Below are 16,597 nucleotides of genomic sequence, written 5' to 3' on the forward strand. Positions count from 1 at the left end.
GGATGAGATCGATCATGGGCAAGAAATCAGAGCTATGGAGGAAAGAAGGAAACAGAAGAGAGGTGTGATACTTCAATTTATGAAGCAAAGAAGAAAGATGGAGTGAAATGCACTCATACCATTTCAAATAATCTGGCCCCATCACCATCTTTTGGATGTTTTTTTTACTAGGATGAGCATAAAGGAATTGCAGGTGTTAAGTTATTCTTACCTGCAATTCATCACTATCACTAATCAGCCCTTGTTATTAATTAATGATTGTGATAACATTTTCGACAATATTTTATCAGATCCTAAAGCTCGATTAGAATCCGCCCAAAGGAGTTCTGAACACAGTTTTTCTGTCGGAAAGGCAAAGCAATGCGATAAAAGTAATTGAAAAATGGTTCGACACAAAAGAAAACCGAGCTGTCCCTGGTAGCCCAAATTATGACTAACCTGACTGACTGACTGATGAGATTAGTCTGATTGCAGTATTAACAAGTTAAACATAACCAAATCTGACTCTTCTGAACTTTTACATTGCTTGCTATTCTCTTCATTTTGCTTTATAGAAAGGAACAAGTGGACCATACATATAATAAGCTTACACATTATTATACTGATCTTCCAAGTTTGCTGTTTATTCTCAAACAATTCAAAAAGGAACAAAGAATTTCAAGAAATTACAGAATAATTTCATATCTACGGTATATATGAAAGATATAACTGATAAGCATAAAGCTTGTAGGCACAGAGATGTATCAATGAACCTCCTCACAACCAAGGACCAACAACATGAGTTACAATTTTTCACGAGCCTGAGACTAGCAAAGAATAAATGCACAAATGGGCATCAACTCCCTCGATCACTCAATCTAGTTTGAACAATTTTAACATCCTAGCATTAAAATTTCAACGCACTTCTGCATCTTTACAAAGGCAAAAATCAATATAAAGTAAGTCAGCCAACTCGAAGGGCAGAACATAACTGAAGATCTGTACAAAAACAATGCCTAACCTTACGGGGGAAATTTTAAAATCCTAGATACACTCCATCTTCTTCTTGTGGGGGGCGTTAATCTTAGTATAACCTGCAGTTGGTGTCTTGATTTCATGATCGCAGCACAAGAATCCTTGATTCTGCTGCCAAAGGTAGATTGTGCAGTTGTTATATGCTTATAGCTACTTTTCTTTCTGCATTTCAAATGAACAAGATAATCAGTACAAAAGGAAATTAGATAGAAGTCAACTCATCAAAGCATCACTAGCTTTACAGCTACTTAGAAGGGGGATTATGCCCAACACATTAAACAAATGCTTAAGAAAGTTAAGATGCCACAGAATTCACAAATTTTCGATATTTCAATCATTAACTATTTAGAATTATAGTTGAGGGTGAAGCATAAACATAAAGCGGTAAATTGTTATTAGAAAAATATATATACATGAAAATGGATAGGGAGAAAAAAATTCTATGAGAGGGGGAAGACATATATAATATTATATATGGACTACTATATATTAGTATCTCAACATACTATTTCTCCAAATAGCTAGTCCATAAAGACATCACTTCAACTGCCATAAACTCATAGTAATAAGGTTTCACATGATTAGGAAGTTGGCTTTCAGGCAATTTGGAAGAATAGTCACTCATGGTCTTTCTCTGGGATGGTCTTTCTCTGGGTTGAGCAACTAAGCATAGGAAACGAAATCCTTAGGGATCATGATTAGGAAGTTGGCTTTCAGGCAATTTGGAAGAATAGTCACACATGGTCTTTGTCTGGGTTGAGCAACTAAGCATAGGAACCGAAATCCTTAGGGATCATGTGGTTATAATGATTGTAAGGTGAGAATTTTAAAAGGTCAGAGATACCATGATGGGGTTAATGCTAATTTTGGAGGAAAAATCCTTGTAAAGCCCGTAGTCATCAAGAAATCTCTCCCTGGTCATCGAGGTTTCAGGTAAAGCCCGAGTAGCTAAAACATTGCCAATCTAATTGAAATACTCCGTATATGAGTATGGAATAGTTAACTTAGGTCAACAAGACAACAACGCATTCATAAAGCCAATGTCTTTTTAGAGCATTGTTAAACTAATTAAAAAAATAAATTGATAAACAGAGGAATTCTTATACCTTCTCACTTTAGATCAATCAGACTATTTAGATGTTAATTGCTTCTCCACATTCCTGCTTATGACCCACTGGTGAGGGTAAGATGAGGAAGATGATTCAAGTGGAAGGCGCCACACCATGATGCTCGAGCAATTCCCTAGCAACCCTTCCATTTGGCTTTCATCTTCGACAACTTGCTCAACAAATGTACTCACCTGTAAGGCATAATAAATGGAAAATCCATTAGCTCTAACACCAATATGAAGACAGCACACAAAATGCCAAATGCATCTGTCATACACCAATATGATTGGCAAAAATATAATCTTGAGTTTTGTTTCTATAAGACGCTCATTTGAAACCAAATATAGTAAGAACTGACAAGTAAGAGATACATGGACCACATTTCTGTAATAGTTTTCTTGTCAAAGATAATCCCATTTGAGCAGAGACATGGATTAACGGAAATGGAATATCATTATCATTTAGATCAATGTTAAGTATCCTTGCAAGCACAAAACTGCACAAATTTGATAACCTAACTCTGCCAGCTAGAAGGATAGAAATTGCACACTTTGCCAAGACAATAATTGCACAAAAAAAATTTAAGAAACCAACTTGGAATTTCTCTTCCACCGTGTCAAGCTGCCGTATAGGCTCAAGGATAGGACGATGCCATCTCTTTGGATCCCATAGTATGGTACTATTGAAAGCAAATCCGGAATTATCCACATGAAATCTTCGAGTCATTTCATCAGTCTTCCAACCAATAATTTGACTCCCATTACATACAGGACCATCATGAAAAGTTGCACCACGAATCACTGAAAGTTTGGCCAATTTCCAAGTCCCAAATCTCCTGGAATCATATGCAACGAACCAAAAAGCATTAGAGGAAAGGCAATAGATAGAGACTGACAAGTTATAGATATTAAAATGTACTATCTATTACACTCCTATTCAGTCTTAAAGAACCCCTTGTTAATGTGGGACCAACTACAAAGGGCTTTGGCAAAAAAAATAAAAAATAAAAAATAGCGAACCCCTTCCACCATAAAACTAGTTGGCATAAATCTAATTGACAGAGAAATGCTTTCTAAGAGGATTCTCCAAAAAACTAAAATCATTGCTCATTTAGTAAATTACTAGGCCACTGCCAGGAGACAGACATTCATATATACCCAGAAGGGTAAAAGTTCAGAAGCCCAATATCCCCATTCTTATGTGCTTTTCAAGAGGAAAAAATGCAGAGTTGAATCCTACACCTCCAAAAAAACATCGAAATTCTCACCAAAACCCAATTAATTGATCCATATGGAAGCACGTCAAGTGGTCAACCAACTGAAACTAGCTTATTATGAGAAAATAAATAAATAACTATATCTTTCTTTCCAGTGCGGTGAATAACGCTTAGCAAGTTAGGTAGCCTAATAGCTCTTCTATTGTGAAACCACCAGTGGCAAACAATAATTTATTGTGCTCATACTCAAAGAAACTGATCAAAGCATGACCCAACAATACATATAAACTTAATATGAAGATGAATACATGTTGAGATGGTAGACATCAACTCAGTAGCAGAGCCACTAAGGTGCATGGGGTATCAACCAAAAGAAAAACTTATTTATCCTTTTTCAGTCTCCTAAAAATATACTTATATGGAGTAATTTATAGCATTTTTGACCTCCGAGGCAGGTGCATAAACTAAAATAGGATGTGATAAACAATTTCTGCTGCAAGACTAGTCAGTTGTTTTCCCTTTGTAAATTTGTTAAAGCTGCATGACCCAGGACACAAACAGACATAGTATATAATAAACACATAAAAAAGGGAGCTAAGGATGATTATGATTTTATAATGAAGCAGTCAACATTCTTCTTGATTTGACCAAGATCTCAAAATGAGAATTTCCATGGAAAATCAAGAGAAAACTAGAAAATAAGCGAAAATATAATGGCCTAATGGTCATAAGTACTTTTGCCTACATTTGACAAACTCAAAATTTAAACAAGAGTTTAGAAGAAAAATACAGATACAAATCCATACGATCAACTTTAAACTACTAATTGGATATAGGAAATTGAACAACAGCCACGAAATACAATACCTTATCTGCCTCAACTCTGCAAAAAGATCTAGAGAGTAGACATTCACATCATCTGCAAAATAGACAATTCCATCAAGACGATGTGTTTCAATGTGTGCCAAAGCCACATTTCTCTGGTGAACATATCTGTCCCTCACATCTGTTATGTTCTTATTGCAAACCAGATGTCTGTACATAAGTCCAGTCTTCCTCAAAATCTGTGTTGTTTCTGCAGATTGAGAGTTCATCTCAATGACAATCCATACCAAAGGTGGTGGGACAAGTTTCAATGTTTGTGCCAACCGATTGAGATAGTAAGCTTGGAATGGCCGAGGATATGTAGGGGTGACAACTATCAAGAGTTTACGAGCTTCCAATGGTGGATTCTCAATGTCTGATTTAACAGTAAGTGTTTCGCTTGCCATCCTTTCCATCTGCACTTTTGACTCTTGATGTTGCTCTTGCAAAGTAGCATTCTCAATATCCTGTGTCCCAGCTATTGATGTATGATTTTCCAGTTGGGTCTCATCTATAGAAGAAACATTTCTTGCACTTACAGAATGATATCTAACTGCAGAAGGGATCATGTCAAAGAAGAGAGTCTGATGCTGGGGCATAATTCTTCCCGGAAAATTCGATGTACCAAAAGGAGTCAATCCAATGAAGACACCAAACAAAAAGAAGACAGAGAAATGCAGGATAGCCCTCTTCCATACATGCCCCTTCGATTTTGATCTATCTAGGGAGCGCGATGATCTATGTGAGAACAAACCAAGAACAAAATTATGCACCCTATACAATGCATACTCCAACGAGTTAAAAGACGAATACGATAATCCACTAGGCTGTAGAGGGTTCTTCTCAGCTGAGGATGATTTGGATAACGGAGAAGCCACCGAGCAGGCTTCACCATTTGATCTCGAACCTGGTCGTGGAACCGGAGAAAGTGTTCTTCTAATGGAAGCCATTTAAACTAATCTAGTCACCCTCAATACACAGGCAGATACTTGTATTTATCCCTGAAATCCAATTTTAGGAACACTTGATTTTTCTAAAGAAGACAATCAGATTCTCACTCCAAAACTTCTTCTTCAAACAATATCAGTAAAACTACAACCCCAATGCAGAAATCAATCTACAATTCACATCAAACACTAACTTCTCGCATACTTTTCGAAACCACAGCAGCATAAACCATGCCCAAACCCCATTTCCAAACTTTTGGGAGCATAAATTTCCAATTTAACACTTCAAATTTGCCCAACTCATCCAATATCATACCATGAAGATCTAACCCAGATTACATGAAAAACTAAGCAATAGATCGAAAAATCTAAAACCAAATCAGCAGAAATTCATATCTATTAAAACCCACCAAAAATTAAGCAACACCCAGAATCTTAAATGAGCAGAAAATTTAAAGATTTCAACTTGGGAATGAAATTAGTCCAGAAATATGAATCAGAATTACCACAAAATGTGCTTGAAATCAGCTGCTTTCCACCAAAATACAATGAGCAGAGAGTAACCCCTTTGTTTTTTACTTCATTCAAAGCGGTTTGAAGATGATTTTTGGAGGGGAAATGATTGGAAGTGGAAAGGTGAAAGTGTTGAAGATCTCTATTACCCTGTAAAGAGGAGAGAGAAAGTAAGAAATAATATCACATTCATGTTCATAAGCCCAGGGAATCTTTAGAAATGCAATTTTCCAGCGAGGTACTGTGGGAGTAAATGAAGCATACCAAAATAGAGTAATTCGTTTTGGGTATTTTCTTTTTTTAGCGCCGATAGATCTCCGCAATGATATAATCGGAATTCAATTTTGCCATTTTGGGTTTTGAAATGTGTTAATGTAATATGGTTCTAACCAAAGGCTAAGTAGTCATCAGGTTATCGATAATAAATGATAGTATGATACTCCTTACACTACTACATAAATGAACCTAAGTGATATTTAACTAACATGGTTACATAGTCCATTATAAAAAAAACTATAGTAGGTAAAATTTTGTTATATTTATCTCGTTATATTAAGGGTTTACTCTGATAAACTGAACTAAATTGATTGAATCTGAAGTGAACTGAACTGATTGGATCTGAATTGAACTGAACTGATTGGATCTGAATTGAACTAAACTAATTGGAGCTGAATTGAAATGAGCTTAATAGAGCTGAAATGAGTTGTTATGAGAGAAGGAAATTAAGAGCTGATCTGAATTAATTAGAATAAACTGAACTAAAATTAAGTTGAAGAGAACAGGCACTAATTAACTACAAACATTACTAGTCAAAATTGTGTGTAAAACTAAGTGTCATATCTGTTAGTTTTATAGGAAATCCTTTTGTAAAGCAAGTGGGGGGAAACCCAAAAGAAAAATAAGGATAAGACTTTTAAGAACGAGATTTATCCTATAATTAATTTACTATTTTAGTGATTATCCAAGAAACAAAGGTTTAGATCAAAAAATTCCCGTTAAATGTAAAAGGCTATGGGTTGGAATATGGTGGATTTAGAGCCGTTGATTGTGATTGAAGAATGAAGAAATAAAGACTTGTTTGTGGGTGTGATGACATAAAATGTCAACACAGTATTGAAGAGATGTCCATGTTTTTTTTTTTTTTTCAATGTGATATTGACTTGTATTAGACTATTAGCTGTATACTTGTACAGGAGTATTACACATATACGAAGTTTACTTAATACTCCGTATTACATGCCTATTTCTCATTTTGCACGTAAGTTAAGAAAGTTAAAAGATTACTTAAAACTAATAAATATGCACGTGGGATTAGAGAGATAAAGAGAAAGAAAAAGTGGTTGGACATTAGGAGAGAAAAAATATTGGGAATTGATGTTAAAGTACAAAAAAAAATATAAAAAAAATGAATGACAAATCATCAAAAAAAAAAAGAATAATATTGTAAAAAAGTACAACCTATAAATAGAAACAGATATTTGATTTTAATGACCCAAAAAAAAATACAAGCATGTGATAAAAGGATAAATGGAGTACTTTACTATTCTCCTTTTGTTTAATTCTGATGATTTGTGGTTTCCAAATCTCTTTTAGACCTAAGAAAAATGAAATTTAAATGGATTTGATTTGGTCAAGACTATGTATGTATATGTACTTGTTAAGAAAATAATGCAAATTTTCTATTTAATCAAATTTGAGGGAGAAATAAATTACATAAACAAAATGTCTATTTATACCAAAGTGCAAAAAACACAACCCCTCTTTTCTCTGAGTTATTTTTCTTCTCTCAGATTTTCTCTTGAAATTATTTGCCAACAATCTCCCACTTGAAGACTGATTTCAATCTGTCTTCACACCAAGGAGTAGAACCTCAACTAGTCTTCTGTCATTTTAACACCAATTGATGTTGAGCACAATTTCAACTTATCAATCGTCACTGTTTTCGTTAACATGTCTGCTGGATTCTTACTGCCAAGAATCTTTTTAAGAGTTAACACTTCATCTTCTAGAAGAGACCTGATAAAGTGATAACGAATACCGATGTGCTTTGTTCTTGAGTGAAACGCCGAATTCTTTGCTAAATGTATAGCACTCTGACTATCGCTATACAAAATATTATTCACTTGTTTGAACCCCAGCTCATCTAACAAACCTTGAAGCCATATCATCTCTTTACTAGCTTCGGTCACTGCCACATACTCAGCTTCTGTAGTTGATAAAGCAACAATCTTTTGTAGTTGGGACATCCAACTTACGGCTGTATTTCCAACTGTAAATACATAACCGTTGTGCTCTTTCTATTATCGACTTCACTGCCAAAGTCTGCATCAACGTAACCTTGTATTTTCAATTCACCTTTACCAAAGTACACACACTTATTAATTGTACCTCGTAAATACCTCAAAATCCATTTAACAGCTTCCCAATGGACTTTTCCTGGATTGGACATAAACCTGCTTACAACTCCCACTGCATGTCCAATATCTGGTCTTGTACAAACCATTGCATACATCAAACTTCCAATAGCCGAGGCATAAGGAACCTTGGCCATATATTCTTTATCTTCATCTGTCTGAGGGGACTGATCCTTTGATAGACGAAAATGACTCGCCAACGGTGTACTAACAGGCTTAGCATCACCCATATTAAATCTCTGAAGAACACGTTTGATGTACTCTGATTGTGATAACTACAAAGTGCCTCTCTGCTTATCTCTTGTGATTTGCATTCCTAAAATCTTCTTTGCTGGACCCAAGTCCTTCATGTCAAATTCCTTTGACAATTGATGCTTCAACTTTATAATATCATTCATATCAGAACCTGCTATTAACATATCATCAACATAAAGTAATAGGATGATATAACTGGATTGATATCTCTTGAAGTAGCAACAGTGGTCAGCGTTGCACTTCTGGAAATCTTCCTTGTGCATGAAGTTATCAAACTTTTTGTACCATTGTCTTGGGGCTTGTTTTAGCCCGTATAAACTTTTCTTAAGTTTGCATACCATCTGCTCTTTCCCACTTTTTATAAAACCTTCTGGCTGGTGCATGTATATTTCTTCATCAAGATCTCCATGAAGAAATGCAGTCTTCACATCTAACTGCTCGAGATAAAGATCTTCAATTGCAACAATACTCAACACTGTTCTAATGGTATTGAGTTTCACAACAGGAGCGAATATCTCATTATAATCAACTCCTTCTTTCTGTTGAAAACCTTTGACAACTAGTCGAGCCTTATACCTCTTGGAATCATTGTGCTCCTTTTTTGCTCGATATATCCATTTGTTATGAAGGGCCTTCTTACCTATGGGTAACTCAGTTAGTTCCCATGTCTGGTTTGAAATCAGGGATTGCATTTCATCTTTCATTGCAAGCCCCCACTTGCTAGCATCTCTGGTCTGGGATGCTTCATAATAATCTTTTGGTTCCCCATCATCAGTTAATAACAAATAATTCATATATTTCCTATTAGGCACATGTGGTCGAGTACTCCTTCTTAGGGTAGGAGTTGGACAAGAAGGTTGTTGTATGTCATTTGATTGCGATGTACTGCCCTGTACAATCTGTTCTTCTTGTTGCGGAGTACTTATGATAGTGTACTCTTGCATCGTACTGTCTGGGACATAATCTTCATCAATGAATGTAGATTCTTTTTGATTTGTTTCATAACTCTCAATTTTATGCCTATCTTTGTACATGACTCTCTCATTGAAAATTACATCTCTTGAACGAATATTCTTTTTGCTTTCATCATCCCAAATGCGGTATCCGAACTCATCTTCGCCATAACCGATAAAAGTGCAAACTTTTGATTTAGGATCAAGCTTATTTCTGCCTTGATCACTAATGTGCACATAAGCTACACAACCAAATACCTTTAAGTGCGACAATTTGATCTCTTTGCCGCTCCATACCTCCTCTGGTAATTTGTACTCTAATGGGGTTGATGGTCCTCGATTGATCAAGTAAGCTGCTGTATTGACTGCTTCTGCCCAGAATTGTTTTGGTAGACCTGACTGTATACGAATGCTTCTGGCTCTTTCTGTCAATGTTCAGTTCATCCGCTCAGCTATGCCATTATGCTGAGGCGTACCTGGCACAGTTCTTTCCATCTTAATGCCATGCTCGTAGCAAAACTTCTTGAATTTGGTGTCCTCATATTCTCCGCCATTGTCGGACCTGAATCTTTTGATCTTCAGACCTGTTTCATTTTCAACCCTAGCTTTCCATATCCTGAAAACTTCAAACACTTCGGACTTGTATTTTAGAAAGTAAACCCATACTTTCCTAGAGTGATCATCAATAAAAGTCACAAAGTACTGTTTTCCACCTATAGACTGGGTGGTTGTTGGTCCCCACACATCAGAATGAACAAGCTCCAATTTTTCTTTCATTGGAGCTCTTCCATATGTCTGAAAGCTTACCCTCTTCTGTTTTCCAAGTATGCATTCTTCACACATGTCTAAATTCACAGATTTTAGACTAGGGAGTTTTCCAATTGAATGCATGATCTTTATTCCTTTCTCACTCATGTGACCAAGTCTTTGGTGCCATAACTTGGAATTTTCATTCTCTGTTGCAACTGCAATCGAATAACACGCTCCAACTGTCAAATAGAGAGTACCATTATTTTTACCATGAGCAACTATCATTTCTCCCTTTGAAATCTTCCAATTATCACCTTGTAGATTATAGTATAACCTTCACGAGCCAACTGCCCAACTGAGATCAAGTTCTTTCTTAGGTCGGGAACATGTTTGACATCCTTCAGCTCCCAAGCTGACCCATTTAACTTAATTTTGACATTACCTTGACCAACAATATCACAAGGTTGGTCATCACCAAGGTATACCTGTCCAAGGTTTCTATGGACATACTTCTCAAAAAAGTTTTTATTAGAAGTAGCATGGAACGATGCTCCAGAGTCTAATACCCAAGACTCTTCTTTGCTCTCCAATGAGCATATCAACGCATCATCACCTTCTCCGGTAGAAGTGACATTTGCCTCTGCCTTCACTTCTTTGCCTTTTGGTGTTCCCTTGCACTGATTTTTATAGTGCCCAATCTTTCCACAATTCCAACACTCCACAGTCTTTGAGTTTTGGAAATTATTTGGATTCCTGGATTTTGACCTCCTATCTCTGGATTGCCCTCGATAGTTTGATCTTCCGCGTTCATTCCTTCTGATTAAATTTCTTCCTCTTGACTCTGTATGCAATACTGAAGAGGATGAAGATTCACCTGATTCTCTTCGTCGAATCTCCTCACTAAGAACCAGATCACGAACGTCATCAAACTTCAACTTGTTATTTCCCGATGAGCTACTCACAGCTGTGACTGTAGCATTCCAACTATCTGGCAGGAAGATAAAAGTATTAACGCTAATACTTCATCATCAAATTTGATTTCAACAGAACTCAATTGGGTTGTGACAGAATTGAGTTCATTAAGGTGTTGAGCTACCGGTCCACCTTCCGACATCTTCAAACTAAACAACCGCCTCATCAAATGAACTTTATTGGAGGCTGATGGCTTCTCATACATATTAGAGAGAGCTTTCATGAGACCTGTCGTTGTGGTTTCCTTTGCAATGTTAAACGCCACATTGCGTGATAACGTCAATCGAATAACTCCGAGTGCTTGTCTATCTAAAAGCTTCCATTCTGCTTCTTGCATGCCATCTGGCTTTTTCTCTTCCAGAGGTTGATAGAGTTTTTTCTGGTATAAATAATCTTCAATCTGCATTTTCCAAAATCCGAAATCTTTACCATCGAATTTTTCAAGTTTAACTTCTCCTTTGTCTGCAGCCATTTCTCCCACTCAAATTTGACTTTTCCTTTTAGGATCGTTTTTATTTTTATCGTAATGTGGACTAATTGTCAACCAAGCTCTTGATACCAATTGTTAAGAAAATAATGCAAATTTTCTATTTAATCAAATTTGAGGGAGAAATAAATTACATAAACAAAATGTTTATTTATACCAAAGTGCAAAAAACACAACCCCTCTTTTCTCTGAGTTATTTTTCTTCTCTCAGATTTTCTCTTGAAATTATTTGCCAACAGTACTCGGATCGATAACATTTGTGGTTTCCAAATTTCTTTTATACTCTATCACGTCCCCTCATATGAGAGTCTGTCCAACTTGAAGTGTGGAAGCAACATGGACCCTCCTCATACCCTTCACTTAATATTCCATAAAGGGTGGATGAGATTTGAACCCATCACCTTAGTATCACGATGACTTTGATACCATGTTAAAGGACCAATTCAATCATAAGGTTAATCTGATGGTTGAAGCATAGAAATATGTTTTATAGTCTATCAATTTGGTTTTGATAGTTGTGAATATACGTTTATCGAGTGTTCTTCATATTATGACTTTAAATGCGAAAGGAAGATCATTGCAATGTTTTCATTTAGGTCCACCATGCAAAAGAAATGAGTATCACACATTGATTTTACGGAAACTCGATCATTGAGGAATTTAAATAGATTAAGGAATGAAGAGTTTATCTGCTAAGCTCAAAACAAAAATGGGATAGACTCGAAAGATATGCTTGAACACAATTAGTTTTGTAGCTCAATATGTATGTACCACAAATTTCAATTTTCACCTTAACTCGCCAAGTTATGCAACAGAGTATACATTACTCGAAACAAAAGTCTAATCCACATTTTTGAAACAAGAGAAATACGTTGCATCATTGTTATTTCACTGTAAATTTTGGGGTTTGGTTTGATTGGGGTTCTGGGTTGGATTGAAGGTTCTGGGTTTTGATTGTGTAGGGTGGTACGGTGGGTTGCTGCGATTAAGTTTTTCTGGGTTCGTGGGTGAAGCTGGGTGCGTCGGTGGTGCTGGGTTCATGGGTTTCGGTGTTGGGTGGTTTTGGTGATGCTAGGAGGTGGTGATGAGTGGTTTCGGTGATACTGGTGGTGGTGGGTTATTTAATTTAATTAAGGTTTTTTTTTTGGGATTGGATTAACAATTAAGCATGTACTCTTATTTTTCAATAATCGGGTGTGCGCGTATATCTATGCTGCGAGTAACCTGAAGCGGATATTAAATAGTAATCGAATAAAATTTAATGATATCTTGAATAATTCAAATTCAAATGTATGGAAGAATGGTAGTTGGCCATCAAATTTACTTTGACTATGTCTAAGCAAACACTTATTAAACAATAGCCTTATTTTATTGAACGTACTTTAAGTTCAGTTCAGCACATGTAACTCAATTTCTTAGTTAAGTTAATTATTCTAATTTAATTTAGTGCAACTCAATTCATTTCAAAAAAAAATATGACCTAAATCTCACTTCTCAAGCTAGTTTGTGCTGATCAATTTCATTAAACACATCTAATATAACATGACTTTCATTGAACATCTACTTTGACATCAATTCTCTCGTATAGAATAAACAATTATAAATGAATAACAACAAAACCTATAAAAAAATTTAATAGGGGAAGCATACCTATGGGCATATAGAGTGTTTGTTTATGTGAATTTCAATAACGAATGAAAAGGAAAAGTTAGTAGAATATAGAAACACAAATTTAATACGAAGTATATAATAACAAGGTATTAGAATTCGTATTTCCAGTTATTATGATATGAAATATGATATTGAAAAACAAATTAAACGTAAATTATAGAAAAACAAGGTTTATGGATCATGTCAACTAGCTTAAAATTGATATAGACCAAAATATATAAATTTGTAATTTTACTTACCACGAAGAATATACATATATATACATACATACAACAGGGTACTTAAAATTGAAATTGGTAATTGATGGTTCAAAACTTCCAACTTTAGTTTCGAATTTGAGAACCAATCCAACTAATTTTAAGATCCCTGGCCTTTTTCTCGTAGTTAAAAGAAATTATTATAACAATGAAATTTGTTATATACACCTGGGTGTACCATACACCTATAAGTATTTTGTTCATATTTAATTATTGTTTTTCATTTAATCATTAAATAAAGAACAAAAACTAACCTTAGCCTGGATTAGTTAAGTGTACAGTACACCAGGAGTATATAACAATCTATCTTATTACGGAGTTTTATGCCCGCAACCATCCACCACCTCCAACCTCCCCTATCCGCCTTTTATATCTAACAAACCTTTATTTGAAGAACATCAAATATTAAGATATAAAGTATTATATAAATAATATATAAAGTTAAACTTTTAGCCAGGTCACAAGACAACGACACTTGACGTTCTAACTTTTCGTCAAGTGTCGTGTCACGTTGGATGTATTTAAATAGGCTTCCTAATATAAAAAAAGGGTTTTTCTACACAGTGCCCCTGTGGTATTGACTTTTCCAAGGTGTGCCTACCCAATTTCAAAATTCTACAGTGTACCCTCAAGGTACATTTAGTGTCTACACTGTAGCCTTCCGTTAAGTCGCCGTTTGCCAATTTTGTTAGTTTTATTTATCCACACCTAGCAACCACCGCACCCAGCAACCACCACAACCAGCAACCACCGCACCCAGCAACCGCCACACACCAACAACCACCATACACCAACAACCCCATCATCGCATATCGCCTCACCTACACCAAAGAAAGTGTTCACAAGAATGGAGGAATTTTGTTCGAAAATTTGCAGAAATTTTCAACAAATTAGTTTAGGGCTTTAGTTTCATCGGATTCGAATTGCAAAATTAAGTTGTTAATTGTTGTTTTCGTTTTGAAATCAAAGATTTGGTTCGAAAATAATAAAAAAAAACCCTAATTTTTTTCCCCAATTTGATTTTCATTGTTAAAACCATCAATTTTGGTTTAATTAGTTTGAGATTAAATACATAAAACTTGTTTTAATTGTTTTTTTCAATTAAAATCTGCACGGCTATGCATTTAATTTTGGTCGAAATTTTTCCAAGTTAAGGAAAGACGGTGGTGCGTGGCACATTTAGTGGCTAGGTGCGGCGGTTTGCTGGGCGCGGTGGTTGCTGGGTGCGATTCGCAGGATGGGTGCGGTTCGTAGGGTGGGTGCGGTGGCTTGGGTGAAGTCCGGTAGCTGGGGTGGGGTTCGCTGGGTTTGGAGGAGAGAGAGGTTGGTGGTGGGTGGGTTTGGAGGAGTAAGGGGTTTATTTTTAACAGATTTTTTAGCTAAAGTTAACGGTGTTAACTTTAGAATTAGTGGAGGGGTTACATCGTACACTATATAGGTAATTTGGGGTTACCGCGTGGAATTTTGAAAATGGGTGTGCACAACTTGGAAAAGTGAATACATCAGGGGTATTGTGTAGAAAAACCCTATAAAAAAAATTAGTTTATAATTCTATTTGAATAGAATTTTAGGATAAAATTGTTAGTTTAGATTTTATTTACGATAAAATACCAATATTTCAAATGTACAAATTGAATTATAATTTTATTCAAAAAAATTATTAGATTATAATTCTAAAAAACCATCATATGAATTTATTTTTTATATTATAATATTTTTTTTGAGCGAAGGAAGTAGTTCAAAGCGTATAACATCCTTTTATAATATATATACTAATCGGTTAAAATAATATAATTCACAATCTAATAGGATTTTATTATTATGTAGACTGTTAATTAGAGTCGGGTCAGGAGTCATCTTGTATTGGTCACTTTAGGTTACGAGTCAAGAAATGTTCAACCATTGCCTAAAGTTTTAGGTTTCGGGTCAATCCAATGGACTTTGAACATTTATTTTATTTAATTTTTTTGCAATTTAATTTTTATTTTTTTAATGTATTAAATCGAGCAATTCCACCAACATTATTATAAGTCATTACATGCCTACTAGATAGCAAATCATCACAAAAGCACATCAATTTCTAAATATATTTTAAAGCTTGATATACATATTAAAAATTTATTTTAAAATTCAATAAATAACCCGGGCATTGCACGGGCACAAAATTATTTAATCCTAATGGATGCTTTTATTATATGTTTCACATTCTTCCTCATATAATCCACTTTCCAAACACGCTACATTATAATGCTCTCGAACACGTAACACCAGCCTTTAGCAACGTACAGTTGTCAGTTTTTGTAGATTGTAAGCACACAAGTTAATTATGTCATTTCTTATAGGTAAAATTAGATATTTTTATTGAGAAATTAACAAATGAACGGGTATTTATACATTAAAATCTCTCATCCATGTTGCCCTTTAAATTAGTTTGTGATATTTCTAATATTATAGTTACGATACATTAGTTAACAGAAAAATTTATAAAACAAATAACATTAAATTATTATGACGTGAAATTATTTATAAATTAACAAATTTCGTAAAACTATGTATATATATATATAAGATTGCACATAGTTAACCCATATAATGATGTATATTGATAAATTATTTAAAATTTGCATATTATCATTCAATATTAAATAATTCATTATTTTTTTCAAATTATAAATAATGTTAATATGATTTTTTATTAAAAAAGTAAATGGATTTAATTGACCATAATAGTTAGGCTTGATGCTCTGCTTCGATCAAGTAATTTCAATGTGATTTCCAACAATTGTGTCGAATATTTCTAAATCTTAGAAAATTATCATAATTATCATTTTTTTAAAGTAATATATCCTTGGGAATTATCCAACAACTTTTTAAAAGATTCATAAACACATGCAAAATTGTTCCTTCATGTGGTGTAAAACACATCCAATGTCTTATCACGTATAGTCTTGTAAATGTCAGTAAATCTTTCATATATATGTATATAGTCAAATACAAATCATGGAATACAATAAAGATGATTATTACATATCATAATTTGAAATACTTTGTACATTTTTTTTAGAATTAAGTTCCTCATAATTTTCAACTTCACTCTATTAATGCAATGTGACTAAATTGTGATGGATTAGATATATAACAATCTATCTTATAACGGAATTTTATGCACGTAACC

At 34.7% G+C, this 16,597-nt stretch overlaps 1 protein-coding gene across 3 annotated transcripts; it reads right to left on the minus strand.

The window, feature by feature from the left end:
* Positions 1–601: 601 nt before the first annotated feature.
* Positions 602–6,031, minus strand: LOC110705598 (probable beta-1,4-xylosyltransferase IRX9H). 3 transcript variants are annotated; one of them, XR_002508106.1, is made up of 5 exons: positions 4,207–5,915; positions 2,718–2,958; positions 2,121–2,314; positions 1,001–1,176; positions 602–911 (listed from the first exon to the last, which is right to left on the minus strand). XR_002508106.1 is itself a non-coding variant. In XM_021883496.1 (5 exons), the coding sequence occupies exons 2-4, from the start codon at positions 5,151–5,153 to the stop codon at positions 2,144–2,146; spliced, it is 1,359 nt and encodes a 452-aa protein (XP_021739188.1). In that variant the 5' UTR covers positions 5,154–5,813; positions 5,928–6,031; the 3' UTR covers positions 602–1,176; positions 2,121–2,143. The 3 variants fall into 3 exon arrangements, 2 of the variants coding, with proteins under 2 accessions (XP_021739188.1, XP_021739187.1); XM_021883496.1 differs by adding an exon at positions 5,928–6,031 and having other exon boundaries at positions 602–1,176; positions 4,207–5,813; XM_021883495.1 differs by having other exon boundaries at positions 602–1,176.
* Between the last annotated feature and the right edge of the window lie 10,566 nt (positions 6,032–16,597).

The sequence above is a fragment of the Chenopodium quinoa genome, unplaced genomic scaffold, assembly GCF_001683475.1.
Source record: "Chenopodium quinoa cultivar QQ74 unplaced genomic scaffold, ASM168347v1, whole genome shotgun sequence".
Lineage (NCBI taxonomy): Eukaryota > Viridiplantae > Streptophyta > Magnoliopsida > Caryophyllales > Amaranthaceae > Chenopodium > Chenopodium quinoa.